This window comes from Aythya marila, assembly GCF_965140915.1.
Source record: "Aythya marila genome assembly, chromosome: 10".
Taxonomy (NCBI): domain Eukaryota; kingdom Metazoa; phylum Chordata; class Aves; order Anseriformes; family Anatidae; genus Aythya; species Aythya marila.
In genome coordinates, this window is record NC_139051.1 from 5881652 (window position 1) to 5900195 (window position 18544).

General features: G+C 36.6%; 1 protein-coding gene across 2 annotated transcripts in view; it reads left to right on the plus strand.

Moving 5' to 3' along the window:
- SUCLG2 (succinate-CoA ligase GDP-forming subunit beta) overlaps positions 1–18544 on the plus strand; it is a 112686-nt gene that overhangs the window by 58037 nt on the left and 36105 nt on the right. For both annotated transcript variants that reach the window (XM_082768036.1, XM_082768035.1), the window contains 4 exons: positions 538–627; positions 3518–3614; positions 7282–7443; positions 8536–8678. In XM_082768036.1, coding sequence (XP_082624162.1) covers positions 538–627; positions 3518–3614; positions 7282–7443; positions 8536–8678 — 492 coding nt within the window. The remainder of the gene's footprint in view (positions 1–537; positions 628–3517; positions 3615–7281; positions 7444–8535; positions 8679–18544) is intronic.

The following is an 18544-nucleotide window of genomic DNA, read 5'->3' on the forward strand; positions in this document are numbered from 1 at the left end:
AATTGCTTTCTTAATAATGACTACATTTAAGTTTTTGCTTTTTTATCTTATTGTGGCATGGTAATGAGTACTCACGCTATTCATCTGGGAAAATAATTGATACAAACAAGTGTAATTATTCAAAAAATATAAAAATATTTAATGTGCATTTTAAAATTATATAAACTTCACAGTGTTATTGGGCAGTGACACCATTGCTTTGAAAATATTCCAGGAGATGTCATAAAAATTAACAGACTAAATATTCGTCAACGCCATCTGTACAGTAATTAAAAGTGAAAACTGGTGTCACATTGTCTTGTCAGCATGCCACCCTGAAGAATTATATATTTTTTGGAAGGACTGTTTCATAGATAGTGTGGTAATTATAACATACCCTATAGGCAGCTGCTATAGCCTCAGTCTCAGAGAAACTTTGGCAAACAGCCATATTTTAATTACTAATTTGCAAATATATACTAAGTGTTTTCCTTTTGAAGTTAAAAATCTCCATTCAGATTGCATAAATATAACTAAATATTCATATTATTGTTACAGGAGGAAATAGATATTTTCGAAGGCATTCAAGATCGTCAGGCACTGCAGATGGCAAAAAATTTGGGTTTCAAAGGACCTTTACAACAGCAGGTGACTTGACTCTACTCCCTCAGTTTTTAGTGAAGACATTTTAGCTCAACTGTATGGTAATGCTTCCCAAACATACATGAGAGGCTAATTTTTTATTAGACCAAGACCATTTTGACATTTTAAATACTAAATTGCCCCAATATAAATGTCATTGGGGTTTACCAATTTGATCAAGGACCTTATTGTTCCAAACTAAACGTCCTTTGGATTTGAAGCAATTGATACCACATAGAAGTGTCCTATTTCATTGGAATTCCAGTAGAACACAGTGAATTACACAGGTACATCTCTTTTTTTTTTTTTTTTTTTTTTTTGGAAGATCTGGCCCTTAACGTGGGGAAGTGTATCTTTTTGTGTAACTGAAGCCTTTTTTATTACTTCAGCTCAAAATAAAACCAAAAGGCTACCAGCTTATCTTTTCAGTATCTCTTATATGTATTGGAATTCCACATAGAACATAAGTATGCAAGGTATTTTGCCTTTATGAATAATTCTGCTGAGAAAAAAGGGTTGTTTAATTTAACTCAGATGACTGGAAAACAGATACAATATTTAGCTACTTTTGCCTTTTTTTTCCATAGTATCAAACTGTCATTTTTGTAGAATTCCTTTATTTTTAATTCAGCAGTTTTAATTATTTTCTATCCCAACTGCGCAATTAACAAATGCATAATCATTAAGTTGATTAACACACATTTGAAGAGTTAGCTGTATATTTAATGAGGAGAAATGATTTTGTAGAACCTTTCAACCCTTGAAGAGTTCTGGTACTTAATTATTAACAACTATACATGGACTTTTCAACAATACATTTAAATAATACTGCAGTGCATGCATTTCTTTCCTTATGCTATCAGCTCCTCAAAGGAATTCACTGAATCATAGGGATGTAGTTTTTATTCAGATGAATTCTAGTATTTGCTTATGTATTCAGTACTCCATGGCTGGGATTTTATGCTTTGCCTTGAAGAGGCTTGAGAAAGGGAAATGGTGACATTAAGCTGCCTGATTCAGAGAGGTGCTGAAAGATAGAGCAGCCTGTAATAAAACTTAAGCAATTTTGGTGATCTGCTGAAATTACAACAGCATGCTGGGGCAGCAACAGTTTTTCAGGTTGCCCAGATTCTCTGTGGGATGCATGGTGGGACTTTGTCCCTAGCATAACTGTGATAGCCTTACCAATGTGGTATTAGGATAGTTTGTCAACTGGACTGTCCGTGCCAAGGAAACTGCTGCCTTGGTGGGTACAGGTTTATAAGTCTGATAAATTTTTAAAGTCAAAACCACTGAGAATGCTTGAGCTGATAATAACTTTTCAGCAGGGAAGACTTCATAAGCAATTTGTATGCTACTTCCAAAGTATAACTCTTTAAAGAGTCTTAGGCGTGTTGGTCAGAAGGGACCTCTGGAGGTCAGCTGGTGCAGTCTCCAGCTCAAACTGAGGCCATTGCAAACATAAGATCTCATCAGCTGTGACTTTGTCTAGCCAAGCCCTGAAAGCCTCCAAGACAGATGTTCCCTGACCACACTGGTCAACCTTCTCCAATGTTGCAGAACCTGCCTAGTGAAAAAGGTGTTGTTTTTTCTAATGTTCAGTTTGAACCTCCCCAACCCACAGCTTGTGGGTGTTATGTCTTTTTTGTACTGTCTGCCTCCAGTGAGAAGAGTTCAGTTCCTCATCTTTGTAACTGCTCTTCACCATAGTTATGGGCTGCTGTTGCATCTTCTTCACCAGAATATGCAAGCCCAGCTCCCTCAGCCTCTCATTATGGGTCCTGTGTTGTAGTCCCAGAGCCATTTGGGGAGCCCTCTGTATGTAGCCCTGTCCACTTTGTCCACTTCTCTTTGCCTGGGAGTGTGGGACCCAAAATTGGATGTAGGACTCCAGGTGCAGCCTTGTCATCGCTGAGTTGAAGGGAGAAGGAACATTCCTCAACCTGCCAGTCATGTCCTTCCTGATGTAGTGCTGCATTGGGGTTGAGTCTTTTCAATCATAATGTTTTCTCTTAGGCATGAAGTTGTGGGAGAAAACTGACTTGCGGTTTTTATTCTCATTCACTTTGCTAGTACGAAAAGTCACAAATACTTTTGGTTTGTATACTTCAGTTAAATGATCGGTAATGAAGGAACAAATTTGAAGGGTTCTTTATTAGGATACTTCTTCATCTGCAAACTCATTTCAGCAAATAGCTTGTCACTGTGTAATGAACCAAAGAGATTTTTTTTTAATGCAAGTTCATGTTGCTGTTGTTGAAGGCTAAACTGTTCTTTTAATGGAAGAATGTCATATGAACAAATGATTTGGATGTTTATAGTCAGTCACAATACTTTGGCCCCAAACCAGTCACTGGGAGAGAGATGGTGAGGAGCAATAAGGAACAAGCAAGAGTATACTTCAGAGAATAAACGAGCACACTTCTGACACAATTTCTTTAAGAAAACATTGGAGTGATGTAGGAAGGAGAAATGTGTATATTTTTTCTATAGTCAGTTGTGTGTACATAGAGCTTTGTAGTTTCTGGAGTTTAGACTGATTAATGTATATGCAACTTAGATCTCAGCATATTGGAGAACGTGTCATTATGAACTGTTAGGCGCTTTTAAAATTAAAGTTGTCTGTAGTAATTGTGCTGTTTATTTTGTAGAAAATCTCCAGTTCATGTAATCTTTAAATGAGTGCTTACTAAATGTTATGCAGTATCATATTGCCCTATTATAGCTATTTTAGATAGTATGTAAATATGATTAAGAAAACAGAAATAAAAGCTGTAATTATGTAGAGCTAGTGCAATTTAATACATTAAAAATAATCAATAATGGTTTACCTTTGCCTTGAAAACAAACTTTTATTTTTCTGTGTGGTAACTGTAAATCTCTTGATCAAATTTAGGCAGCAGATCAAATTAAGAAGCTGTATAATCTTTTCTTGAAAATTGATGCCACTCAGGTTGAAGTGAATCCCTTTGGTGAAACTCCAGAAGGGCAAGGTAAGAAATTAAAGAGTTATAATGCATTCATTTGTTTCCTTTATTTATGCAAACTATAAATTAAATTGCATGAAAGGCTGTAGCAGCAGCTTTGCATTAATTTCATTTTGTAATGTAATTTAAGCAATATTCATAAATATTCCCACGGCAGATTTTACATTTCAATACCTTTTATTATTTCATCCAAATACTGGAAGTATCAGCTTCTACATGTTATGCGTGGTGAGAAACAGCAACATTCTCTGCTCTATTTGTATGAAGTTGTTTTTTCTTATTATTTTTATTTTATTTTATTGTTAATGCTGCTAGAATTATTGAGATTGTGGAGAAATAAATTTGTTATTTTAGATTCGTAAACATATGCACTCATGATTTAAAGTTACCTACGACTCTACAACATACCAGAGCACAGGAGAAATTGCAACTGGAACTGACACTTGGCTACACGCTTTGGAAAGAAAATGGTTGATTGATCTGTTTCTACCATGAATACAGGTCCAAGAGTGTATAGGGTAAATAAAAGGAATTTTATTTAGCACTTACATTGTTCTGCTAGTTAGTTTTCCAAAAACTAGGCAGCACTCACTGCTCATTTGAGGCACCATATTAATGTGCACATTGAATCAATAGTTTCTGAATTGTAAACCTCACTCAGCTTAATAAATGAGAGTCAAATTCTCACCAGCTAATTCTAACTTCAGTGGTTCTTATCCAATTTGTGAAACATGTACTGGGGGACAAACAAAAAGCCCTGCTGTTGACCAGTACAGTTCTATTATAGAGGCTGCATTTTAAACAGAAATGGAAAAATTTGCCTTCAGAGCCCAATAGGTTTTTTGTTTTTTTTTTTTTTCCCTGCTGTCTATGTAGATCCATTAGCCTTGGTAGAACCAGTTGGGAATGAGATCAGAAGGACATTTCCATGTGTTGTGCAGTAAAGTTAAAGCACAACAATGACGTAATGCCGTGTAAAATTAATAGTCTGAATTTTCAAGTGCAACACGTGATACTTATGTTTGCGGATGAATGAGACCTTTAAAATAGGTTCTCCAAAATTTCTGGAATATTCCTGCAGGTGATGATGATCACTTCAAAACAAATCATTGAGGACGGGTCTGGCCAACACAGAAGGGAAATTGGTAGACTAGTAGGTAGGGCAAAAGAAGGAAGGAATGGTTAGCAATGAGAGGAAAAAAAAACTTTCGGTCCTAAAAGATGATGTACAGGACCACAGTGACAGTAAATTTGAACCCTTGCTTGAGGCAGCACTGTAGAAAAAGTAAACTGATTTGGTTAAGTTGCCAAATTAGCTTTTCTTGAATGGCTATTGATATTAAGCAGGGCATAATTTGAAGGATGATGGTGAGAGTTTTTATGCTCCTTTCATCCTTTTCTACAAGGATTCTTCCCATGTATTTTGCATCCAGGAAGCTGAGGAGCAGAAACAGAGAAGGTTTCAAGCTGTGAAAGCCATTTTACTGGCAGACATACACAGATAGCATCCTGCATGCTTTTTTTTTTTTTTTTTTGCTAGCAGTTTCTCCATTTGAAGTGTCCTAAAGCAGCATAAAGATAAAACAAATGGGAGAACATTTCAGTAGCTTAATGCAGTTATTTCTAATGATAAAATAAGACTATACAAAGACCATTATTCCTGTCAAAGTAATGGTTAAGATGGATTTATTTCTTGCTGTGCTTTCTGTTTTTCACTTGTGTGAATTTCCATTACAAAATGCATTGTCTTATGTATTTCCTTTTGTTTAATTCTGTCTCAGATTCCTTTTGTTAACACTCTCGGGTCAAAAGCCTGTAACTGCCAGTTTCTTTGTTGTTGGTTTTTTTTTTTTTTTTGGTTTGTTTGTTCTCAGTGTAAGCTATTGAATTGGCAGATGACATAAATCCTACACTGCTAACAAAACCAACAGAAATACTCCATGAATATTTGTTGGAGCTTTCTTTGATATTTGTTCAGAAGAAAAATTCATTTGTAAAATCTATCATGCATGTAACAATGTGCTTTTGATGGTGAAAATGGTTTGATAAGTATTACTAGGTGTTTTTTCTGCTGCTTTATACAGCATGGTCTTTGTTAAAGATGAATGTTCTGTAGAAATGAGATTCTATTACTGTGTCATTGAGGATGTTCATGTCTAAGGTAAACTTAGGGTTCTGAAAATGCATTTTTTCCCTAGTTTTGAGTTGTTTTCGCAATGTAAGGAACTGAAAGCTTGAAGAGAAAAAGTGGTACAGGTCTCAGTTTGTTAACAAAAACTGGATGCAAGGTATTTCTCGTTTTGGCAGTTTTCCACACAGTGAGTTGCAAGGCAAGAACTAGACTCTTTCAATAGAGATTTATTATATGTAAAAACTCATGAATAGTTTTCTAAAACTGAAGTCATGAAACTGAATTTGATTCTGTTTTAATTTAATCTGGTATTGGCTACAAGTCAAAGGTATTTAAAAAGAAAGGAAAGCAAAACAAACAACAATGATTGAGACTGTATCTGTCTTTTGCATGCTTAAAGATTGTGTGTTCAGTTATTTTAATTGATGGGTATCTGTATCAAATTTTCTTCTTTTTGTCATTGGCTTCTAATTGCAGAGGTATGTACAGTGCCTATGAGTAGGTGCACACATAACGTGTATGTATTTCAAAGCAATACGAATCAAAGTACAACAGAAAGGAAAGCTGGACTAGATTCTGGATGCAGCATTGAAAGGCATTTAGATCTGACTGGTTTGCTTTGAGAAATCAATTATGCTGCAGTAAGTAATTATCTGAATCTAGTACAACCCAAATTACTTAAATAGTAAAATGATAAGTATATAGTCTTATATTTACTTAAAACATTTTAATCTAATGAGATGTTTGCTTATGCAAGCCCATAAAAATAATGAGTTGGTAAATAGGCAAATAACCAGTTTACTCTACATGCATTTCTATTACTGTTTGGTTTTATATGATTATTATGCCTACTAGCTAGTCTTTGATATTTATTATTTAATATAGCCATATTTATTATTTAATATAGCCAGGTGTAGCTATTTTTAAACTTATTTTTGAAACCATTTTGAACATCCATTATGGATGTTGACATAAAAATCATGTTTTGATATTTTTTAATGTATATTGTTTTAAAGTTGTTTTAATTTAGATCTTTAGGGAAATAATGTGTGAATAGCGTAAAATATTAAAATTTTAAAATCTGCCTAAGGAGAAAAATTTTATACTACTCACCTATAAATATGAGTGCATGTTACCAAATATTATTAGTCTGTTATCTTTTATACTTGCTGACTTTCCAAAATATTGAGAGTAGATTGTCTTATGAAATTCCTGCAGACCACCCATCCAACTCATAAAACCTGTGTTCATAACTTAGGGGCACTTTGTTTAAAGCAAATGTAGAAGATTGTCCCATGACAAAGGCATATGGCTGTGTAGTGTGAAGACACTTGCTCTACCTTTTTTTTTTTTTTTTAGAATAGGATTTAAGAAAAGCTTGTCCTTTTTGTGCTGGAATCAGTGCAGGAGCTTCATCATCAAACCCTGAGGACCTCTTTCCCCCTCCATCCTGTAGTAGTCAGCAATAACAGTAATATTTCAGAAGCTCTGTCTAACTGTAATTTCTAAATGCCTATATGTTTTTATATTTTTTTTCCTTAGTGGTTTGCTTTGATGCCAAGATAAACTTTGATGACAATGCAGAATTTAGGCAAAAAGAAATATTTGCCATGGATGACAAGTCTGAAAATGAGCCTATAGAGAATGAAGCTGCCAAATATGACTTAAAATATATAGGACTGGATGGAAATATTGCTTGCTTTGGTAAGAACAAATAAATCCAAAAAAACATTTGAAGACAATTCATACTTGTTCAATGTATAGACTTTGTTTAAATTCTGACATTCAATCCACCTGTGATACCAGTTTATTTTTCTGAGGCTGTCTGCCCTTCCACAAGTTCTTGCAGGACTGAAACTGAAATTGTGTTGAAGACGTGGTAAAGGCTACAGCAGGCAGACAGGGCATGTGGGTTGTCAAAGAGAAGGCAGGCTGAATGGAGGGCCTTTGGGGTTTCTATGTTTTGAACTTTTAAGCTGATTCAATTGATCTTTCCAGTAAATAAAACACAAAAAGACATTAAAATTTGATTAGTTTTCAGAAATGTGTCTGTGTTACTTAGAAGGCACTTTGAAAGCTTGTGTGTAAAAACAAGATATTCCCTCTTACAAATAAATATCAAACTTCATTTCTGTTTAAGAGAAGTTTCTGAAAAAGCTGCTTGGTTATTAAAAGGAAAATAACATTTACTGTTTTATTTTTCTGTAAGATAGGAATTAATCTTCTGTTTAGAAGAGACAACAAAAACATGACTTGTTTTAGAAAATGTCCGGAGTTCACACTGCTTAAATATGTACTCCAACCACAAATCTAGAAGATCCTTTTAGACCGGAGCAAACACAAAACAGAAGGCAGGTTTAGGAGTGCCTGATACTTGTCCCTAGAATTTAGTTGTCTGTTTTACAGTAATACAAAGCTTGATCTATTGTTATCACAACAGAGGGGAACTCATGATGGGATCACTGTTTCCAGAAGTTTCTCCTTTTTTTTTTTTTTTTTTTTTTTTTTTTTTTTTTTTTTTTGAAACAGAAGTTTTTGTATTTCTCCAGCTTCCATTGCAGTGCTCAAATGTGCCTAGTGGAAGGTGCATTTATAAGTCCTAAAACTGATACAACTATAACAAATTCTGAATGCTTGGTGTGTATGCAACTGATTTTAAACTATGTATTGTGATGGATATCCTTGAATAGGCACTGAACTATTGAGAAATATTTGCATAACATTTTGGGCCTTATTATTTTGGTTGCTCTGTTATGTTTTTAATCCTTTTCACAAATCAGATGTTTCCAATTGCAGTGAATGGAGCTGGTCTTGCAATGGCAACTTGTGATATAATATCCTTGAACGGTGGAAAGCCAGCCAACTTCTTGGATCTTGGTGGTGGTGTGAAAGAAGCACAGGTGTATCAAGCGTTCAAACTGCTGACTGCTGATCCAAAGGTAAAATAATAATAATAATAAAATAAATTGGTTTAGGACAGGGAGCTTCCCTGCGCAATACAGTTGTGTTATAGATCTATGTATACAGTATGCTGAAAATACAGCTAACAGTGTAAAGGTAGAGGATGAGTTATTAAAGGAACTGTTGGAAAAGAAAATGATTTAACTGAGCCAATGGATTGACTTTTCAGTTCCTAATCCACATGTGGATTTGCTAGTCAGCCTTGAGCGGGCACTTTTTCAAGGTAGTTCAACAAAGAAATGCAAGTGTGGTATAGTTGGGCATTGCAGTGCTGAACTTTGTGCATCTGACTCCTTAAGGGGAATTTGTGAGGATACATAGATGCTTAAAATGTAATTCCTAACAGTGTAGTGCCACAGTAAGTGAGAAGGAAAATTTGAGTTAAGCAAAACATTAATTCCTTGAGGTTTCTACAATATCTGATTCTATACTACAGGATATGCAGTGTTTAATTAACATTCACAGGCTGCTATCCTATCCTGGTGCACTGTTTCTTTTGCAGATGGAGGTGCAGTTTCTCTTTTCCTGAACAGGAGAAGGCTTGAGCCTGTGTGTGATGTGCATAGTTGTTTCTAGAGATCCATGTTAGTGTGCTGAGGTCATTGGCCCATGTTTGCAGACAGAAACAGAATAGCTACTAAGAGAATATTGATCAGGCGTAGGCACTGGAGTGGTGCCAGCTGACCAGCCTTGCTGACGTGGAGTTACGCTTTTGTGTAGCTGGGACCGAAGTTGCCATAGATTTTTCTTTTACTAATAAAAATCTGTCAAAGCGCTTTGGTCATCTTATCTATCTCTTGTACCTAAGCATCTCTAGTGAAGTCCTAATTTCAACATTTTATATTTTTGTGGATCTCTGTCTTTTTTTTTTTCTTGTGCTTCTATCCCCTCTCCTTACTTTTAATGTATGTATAATATAAGTTTATCTAAGTACCACCTTTGTATGAAAACTGCATCAGTGGACTTGAGATACATTCTGGAATATATGATAGTTACATGGAATATAGGAAGGATTTATTTCTTGGAAGGAATATATAATACAATAGACACCTTCATTGTCTAATGCTAGTAGACACTTATACTTGCGTTCATTTGTGTGAGTTCTGCACTGCATGCTTGGTGTGATAATCAAGGTTTGGCTGAGATGTAATTTAGTTCTAAAACCTGTATTAGTGGTGGAGAAGCAGGTGTGGTAAAGTCTTAGATACACAACTTAGCTCATGATTATCACTATGCTAAACAAGTTTTTTGTCTGCTACAGCACAAACAGCAGGTATTAATTTTGCTGAAGAAAAACGAGTTTAAACAATCTTAAAAAGAAAAAAGGACATTTCAGTAGCTCTCAGCTATATGATGTCTACATATCCAACATTTGACTTGTGAATGCATCCTCCTTCTATTCTATATTCTCCTATTTAACACTAGCAGCTTTAACTAAAAATAGTGAAGCTGTGCTAGTTGGGACAGTGGGGGCAAAGCAAAAGGTAGAATGGAAAAGACCTGAAATAGTCACTTATGCTTGTGTCTGTGTAGCCAGCTATAGTTATGCCATTCCTGGCTTTATGACTGGCCCAAAATGTAGAAGGCTTAGCCTAAATGCATCATAACTCATTCCTCATTCATTTGTTGCCTCCTCTCTCTTCCTTTTGAATGCCTTTTCTGATTGTGGTGTGTGGTTTGTTTTTTTTTCACACCTTTTCTACACAGGAAAAAATCACAGAACAGCCCTGTTGCATTTCTTTTCTGTTTGTTCTCTCTATTGCGCTCCAGGATGAAGGGTGAGGATGATTGCTGAGAGTCCCACTGGACTCTGCTATTTGGAGTGGTACAGGGGAAGGAGGGTGCTTCTGAAAGCTTTCTGCTCTAGGAATGTAGCTCACAGAAAACTGGGATGTACGTACACAAGTGACAGCATTGTCAGCTGCAGACACTGCATTTCTGTGGAGATTTATTGCCATTGTCCATTTTTAAGTTATTAACTAGTTATTCTGAGTCTAGCTCTGGACATGTCCAGTCATACCACAGCTCTTATTGCTGAGAGGCTTGCCAGGTTTAAAAAAGTCATTTCTGAAGTGGTTGTCATCAGCCCTTTCAATTCAAGCACCTTTTCCCTTATTTTATGTCACTGTGATCATCAGCTATACTGTTTCAGTTGCACTTGACTTCAGGTGAAAAATGTCTCTTAATGGTAGTTGAAGAGTATGTACAAAATGAAATTAGGATTCGTGAAGGTATGCTGATATCCCAGTATGTAATAGGAGACTAATAACGCTGGCAGTTGTACCCGGCTAACATTAAAGCATTCATAGCTTTTCTTACTGCTCTGCAGTTGAATGTTAATGTATGTTTACAAACTATTAAAAAATAAGCATTCTATGTTTTGTTTTGTTCTGCTCAGAAAACATGATAAACATCCGTTATTTCCTCTTTCCATGTACTGTGTCCATTAGTTACATAAGATAATTGAATGAATCCTCTCTTTTCTTAACTAATGCTAGGTTTTCAGTCCCGTAAGTCAGTCTAATTGCTATGTTGTCTAATGTCGCATTCAAAATTTGTATCTGGTCAGTAATTTCCCTGTGACCTGTAACCTGATTCCCACTTTATTTGAGAATACAAAAACTTACTCTGGAGAACTCTGAAGCCAATTAATTGTTGTCAATGTCTCCAAAAACATGGAGCCTCTGAGGGGTGAGTAAACAAGCGACCAGTCTGCAGCACTGATTCTAGTTCCACTGAAATATGGCACTGGCAGAATTAAGGATGTTGCAAGAGAAGACATCTTCCAGAAGGAAATGTTCAACTGCTGCACTTTGAAATAGATTTCTCTCTCTCTCTCTCGTTCTCCTTAATACAAAATAGACTTCATAAAGTAAAATAATAATAATAAAATACAGATATGCCATGATTTCATTTAGTAAAGCTAGGAGATACCATTTGTGAGAAAACTGAAAGTGTTTGATAGTTTGCTGTTGGTTCAATCTGGCCGATGTCAGTGTCTATAATTCTTTAAAAAAAGAAAAAAAGTTTGTTGCAAAAGGTTACCCACTGGCTTTTGGATGGAAATGCTGTCTTTGGAGTCAGTGACCCTTTTATATTCTGCTGGTCTTGTTTGCAGCCTGCTATATCCAATCCTTCCTAGGTCAGACAGGCCATTGGCAATGGCTCTGAATTCCTTTCTTTTCACAGTCTAAATTCCAGGGTCTTTTTTTTTTTTCCTGTCTGTCTTCTTTCTCTGAGTTTGTGCAGTGTGTCTGCTCTGGCAAATGATGGGATGTTTTCCCTCTTTTCTGTTAGTCTTAGGAACAGGGAAGATGGCTGGATTCGGGGTGTTGGAGCTGCTGAAAGTTACCATACAACTGTTTGTAGGATTCAATGGTTTCCAAAAGGCTAAAGCTGAAAAAAGTCTTGTCAATTAATCTGCTGTCTGGTACATTGAAGCGTAGTCACCATCCAGCCCTCTGCTTTGGCCTGGAGCTTCTCCAACAAACACTGACACTCCTAAATTACCCACAAGTTGTTCTCTCAACTTTTTAATACGTGTTGTAGCAAGAGAAGTCTTCATGGGAAGTTTCAGATCTCAGCCTGGCTGAATCATGATTTTGAAGACCTTAGTGAGTATGGGAGCCCATAATGAGTAGGCTCTTGGTGGGATGTTTTTGGTGATGACAGGCAAAACCCAGAAGCATCTCAGCAACAACTTGAAGCAAGTCGCATCCTCTGCCTTTCTCCCCCATACTACTACAGTAGAATAAATGTAATACAGTATGGGTTACTGGTGTAAGAGAGTTGCCCATTAATGCTCTCAGAAATGTTATGTATACTTCAGATGTGTGGCCCAGGCATGGCTATAGACTTTTTTCAGATTTTAGACTGCACAGTATTCCTGTCCCTTGTTCCTTCTCCCTACTGAAATACAGGAGCTTAAAGGCCAAAACTGTTTGTTGTTTTTGTTCTTCTCCCTAAAGCTCCTTTGATGTTCTTTTGACACCTGTCCTTGATGATGCTACTAAATTGATTTATCAAATCAATTGCTGTTAACAAGAGTTTGTTTGTCATATAGGAAAAAAAATATTGACAGAATGAAAAACATTTCTCTGGAAAATATACTCTGTAGTGACATCTGTTAACTCATATCCAGGGAATAATTAATATCAAACACACACAACTTTTTTTCCCTGTAGCCATTCCCTAGTCCAAATTCAGATTATTGTTTACTAAATGTGGATTATGCTTTCTTATTCCTGTCACTTCACTTTGCCTATTTGCTTATGTCAGATGCATCTTTCTGTCCACTTTGGTGATGGGAAAAGTAATGGCACTGACGTGTCTTGCCATTAAGTGGCGTGTGAAGCAGAGGTCTCAGGGCTTTTATTTTCCAGACATCCGAGAGTGAAGAGAATTCTGAAAGAGGGTATCATTAAATCATAATTTTGCAATTCAGTTATTTTCCAGCTGTGCTTGGTGTGAAAGTAATACAGCTTATCCATCCTTATTATATAAGACATTTTTATGACTAGCTTATCCTTTTGGCTTGAGGGATTTTTAGTATTAGTTTTCTTAACGTTGCAGTCTGTTATGTGGCAACAGAAGGCATAACTCTCTACTAAGAGAAAAGCTTTGTGATACTCTTTTCTCAGGCTTCAGAAGCTGAAGGAGGGAAAAAAAAGGCTGCCTTTTATAACCTATTTGGTCTTAATTTTGAGTGAATGAATTCCAAACTAATTGGGTGAACTAGTTCAGTTTAGACAATTCCAAAAGTCTGCGAGCATTCAGGCAGCTTGGAGCATAGAGACTGTCCTGGGGTGTTACTGCCCTCTTTGCTCTCACTCTACAAACTTGAAACAAAGACTGGCTTGTAGTTTTAGGGGAGAAGGATCTTTTGAGTATGGTTTCCAACTATGCTTGACTATAAAGCAGGGGATTTTATTCTGGAAATGATGCAAAAATCTGTCTTATTTCATGAATCTCTGCCTAGCATTTGACTGTTGTGTTATAATCCTAGGCCAAAAAGGGGTTTTGGCAGTGAACCTTTTCTTAGGAGTTGCCAGGTGCCTGTTCTGTTCCCAACCAAGTGCTCCATGCAGCGTGCCCACTGAGGCGTCCCTTCAGACAGTCTTTGGGCAGTGCAGAGAGACTGGAAGAAGAAGAGGGGAATGTTGTCATGGGGTGTTCCTGGTATAGGATTGGGCATTGAGACACCACAATTGCATGAAGTGAAAATCAACAGTAATATCAGCAGCCAAGTTGTGAGTTCAGGCAGTCTGCACAGCTGTTTAATGCGGTCTGCAGAGTGTCTGTTGCAGTATTTGTCATGCCAGTCAGTCAGAATTGTCGAGTCTGACTCATCTGTGAAGAGTTGCAGCTTGAACATCAAAAGCAGCATCCAGAAACAAAGGATCAGCTGATTTGATTTTCTTCTAGGGTTTTCTTGGCCCGTTGCTGAGAGTGGTTAGTGGTGGTGTTACTCGTGGTACTTCTGTGTGTATGAGAGGAGTGTGCTTTGGGGACTGGGAAGGGGGGGCTATTAAGCTTTAAAAGTCACAAGTAGGAAATAGTTCATAGACTTTTAAACAATATAAAAATTAAAACGGCTACACTTGGAGCGATAGGAAGCCTTGCCGTAGAGCACAGGCTGTCTGTGAATAGTTTATCATGCACTTCCTGCATTTCACTCCTAATTGCCAGTAGTAGATTTCTCAGTGCTGTGTGAATACAAAGCCAAAAATCAGTAGGATCAGGCAACCTTCTCTCCATCACACATGCACCCTAGGTCAGTGTGTATATAGTGGTAAAGAAAAAAAATGAAATGTAAATAGCATTCAGTTATAGATGTATAATAGTGTTAGCATTGGATTTGTTTGAATTGTCAGATTGCATGTCATTTCAGATAATGCAGAGGAACCCCATTCTTACATAGTCATTAGGAATCTTCTTGCTTTCTCATTCAAATATCATACACCCTTTACACACTTCATTACCCAGCTCTTCTTTACACAGCATGAAAAGTCTTTATGCCTTGTGTGTTTTTCTGATTCACACAAGAGGGTGAAGCATTGTATGCTGTTTTGAGTACTCTAAAAACTGTAGCTGAAGAGTTATTGTAGTGAAAAATGTCTCTGTGTTATAGGCTACGTGCCAACAGTGCTAGACCTCTGTGGTAGTGGAAGCAATTCCGAAAATTGGAACTGTGACCAGAATTCTGTTGCTTTTATCCAAGCTAGAGCACCAGCTGGCGTGCCGACTTCAATTGAAACCATCACTCTCCTTCCTCTCCTCCTCTCTCCCACATTCCCGAAGAGCACTCTGTAGGTTTTCCTTTCAGTGCTCTATCTACGAGGCCCAAGTTCAGAACTCAAAGGACCCAGTAGTTCTGCAGGTGCTTACCACAAGTGCAGTGTTCAAACCTCTGAAGAGCACTCATAGCTCCAGACAGGTGTCCAGAAATGGTGGAGTTGAGTTTACTGGGTACTTCTGAGGAAAAAAAAAAAAAAAGTGCTGTGGAAATGATAAAAGTTATAACTGTTCCTTTACTGCTTATTGCATAGCCATATACTAGTGGCAGCTTCGTATTCTGCATTACTCTCATATAAATGAAATATTAAATTTTAAAAAAGAAAGTTGTAGTCAATAAACCTGTAGTCAATAAAATGTTGGTTTTGTGTCAAGATTTTGACATTTCTGTAAGGTGATGCCTAATAAATTATTGATATATCACAGTTTTCAGAAGCTGGATTTTACTGTCGTCTTAATGTTACTGCCTAATAGAATGTAGGGAGCCCTTTTAACCATTAGTTAATTCGGGTAGTCAGCCCAGTGTTGGAGGTTAATGTCAGTTGTGGTAAGGCAAGATGCAGTAAGGTTTCAAAGGAGCAAAGTTAAGTTAGTTGCTCTGAAAATTGCCCAGCAGAAAAGGTGATTGAGTCCTTCAGCAGTTTGCATAAGGAGCTTACAGGTTATACAAGAGTTTAAGAACTGCCTCAAACAAAAACTTAGCCTGAGTCTCTCAAGAAGCGTAGATTCTGCCTTGGGTCCAATGGATGGACTTGAGGTTTCTTTTCCTCTTTCAGATAGCAGCTCTAAATCTAAAGCTCTGATTAGTAGCTTTACATGGGCAATAATGCTTTGGTTTTTTAAGCCTTTGAAAGTTTAAGATCACAGGGTGACAGTTTGTAGGCCTGGAAAAGACCTATCAGAGCTCAAACATCTGGTAAAGCTGGGAAAAGTTGAAAAAGGCATATTGTATTTTCTGCATCAGTGATTTGTAGAAATACTGTGCCTTTAATGGAGAACATTGAGCACATCCATCTGCAAAGTACTAACAATCATAGTTCTTTTACAGATACTATAGGGTTTGGGCTTATTGGGGTAATTTAGGACTTTTCCCGTATTTCTATTAGTGCTATGTTGGAGAGAAAATACAGGCTAATAGAATTTGAGCAAGAATTTCTTCTAATGTGTCTTTGCAATTTCACAGGTATTAAATTAAAGTGGCTAGCCATCTTTTAGAGCACTTAAAGTATTGAAAAAGCATTCTTGCATTTCTAAAGACTTATAGCATGTTGCCAATATTTATTAAAATGTGAGGACAAATATGCATTTTTTAAATGCTTAGAGTTTTCTTGATTTATTATCAAGAGTAATATATTTTTCAGGAGCATGTGTATTATTGAGTCCTAAGTAATTGGTATGTAAATATACTTTAACATGACTTTGCCATTATTTGCTGACACTGACAAGTTGAGTGCCTTTTGGCATTTTAAAGTCGGCTATAATGAATCTTAAAAGCTGGATATGAAAATAAACTTACTAAGCAAGATAGAAACTTGCAGAGATTTTGTAACCTCTTGTACAGCAGAATAGGCAACATCTACAAGCATTTCCTTTAAAGGGAAATAATGAGAAATTTGTGAAGGGATCACAATAGAAATGTAGCTGTTAGGTTTGGGTGGATCTGTGGTGAAGGAGGTGGGAGAGCTCTATCTGAACAATTTTCACACTGCCAAGTGAGACCTGTTTCCTTCAACTGGTGGATGGCTTTATATTTGGTCACTTAAATTTTTTCAAATTTTGTGTGCCAATTTATCTTCTCCTGTAATGGTGTCTCTTCTGAAATAAGTACAGAGGACTACAAACTTTCAGCTCCTCAAATAACAGTCTTACCGTTTCTAAGATTGCTGCTATGTGATCAAGATTTGTTGTATTTTTGTGCTTGTTCTGAGCTATGTTTCATGAGTGATCAGGGTGATAAAGTGTTTTTAAGGGCTTCTTCCTCCATGGAGGATTGGGACTTTTCTGAGCAATCCTTTGATGAGCCAGTAGGTCTGTGGTGGGAAGTGTTTGAGTTAAGACAATTACATGGTAATAAATTGATCATACCTATATATTACGTCAGTGTCATAGCAGCGTATTACCTGTCTCACCTCAAAACCAGGCCTAAGGCCAAGAAAGGGCAGTAGATTCAGGTAGTAAGATGGCAGGAACCACTTGCACTGGAAAATGTCCACTGCTGGGGCTGGTGGAGCAGCAGTGGTGGAAGTGGATATCCATATACTATTAATCTAGGTCTGTTATTTTAACTGCCAGTATTGGAAATATTGGATTAGTATGATGACTGAGGTTTATAACACTGGGGAAAGTCTTCTATTACTTAAACAAGAGAAATCTTCATCTTGAAAACTTGGCAGTGTCATCTGTAATTGCCAAATGCCTGATATCACATCCAGCGTGTGGAATATAACGTGCAGTTATGTTTGTGGGTGTTCGTATTGCCTACTTGAAGGAAATGCCGTGCATAATACATCAGAAAAGTGTTTAATCCTTTACTGTACTTTACAAATTGATTTTGAAATTTTGAAAATTTACGTGACTCATTTTACAGTTAGGATAAAAAGGGAAGATATTTTGGGAATCTCGATTTGGTAATTCATCTTGTTGAGATGAGTAGTTTATTATGAATCTATTTAGAGATCGTCTAGCATACAGAGTAATGAAAGAATAATCATTTCATAATACAAGTTCCAAATAATGTATTAATAAAGATTTTAGTTTCCCTACTTAAGCTTTTTTGTAGAGAAAATTGCATTTTATTACTCATTATTTTTAAGTGGTTTGAGGTGTTATGGCTGTCTACGAAAGTGTTTGTTCTTTCCCATCAAAAACAAGAAATCTAATCACCTCACCTCCATCTGTTCCTGCTAGAAACAGGCCTAGATGATGAACTGTATATTTCAAGTAGGTGCTTTTAGCCGTTTTTATTGGGTAGAACATGCTCTTCTTCTGACGGTGAAATGGATATCAACTGTTTTTACTTATAATTTCTGAAGCACCCTTGATGGATTGAGTACAGATAGAGCACAGGTCAGTTGAAGAATAAGACTAATTTTAGCACATATCACCTTTTTTAATCTCCAAAATGTAAAGATAATTTTCCCCATCATAAAAGTACCTTCTAAAGACTAAAGATCGTACTAAGATTTTCAGTGTAAAGGTAAGCCTAAGCTAAAGGGGGAAAAAAAGAAAGGTGGGGAATGTGAAGCAGTGTCTTTTTTTTTTTTTTTTTTTTTTTTTTTTTTTTTTTTTAAATGAGCTTTTTGTCTTCTGTCTCTAAGCTGAAAAAGTGACCTAATACTGCTGTGCCGAGTTCAGTGGTTATTGGGAAAGAAGGGAAAACTATGTGAATAAATACAGCTGTATTACTTTTCTCTGTTGTGACAATTGTGCTCTGGTTTGCATCCTAATACAGGAAACAGATTATGATAGGTGATGCTGGTCTATATTACTATTAATCCCATATGCCATCTGAAATGTCTGGCATAGTGATGTGACTGAGAATAATGTGCAG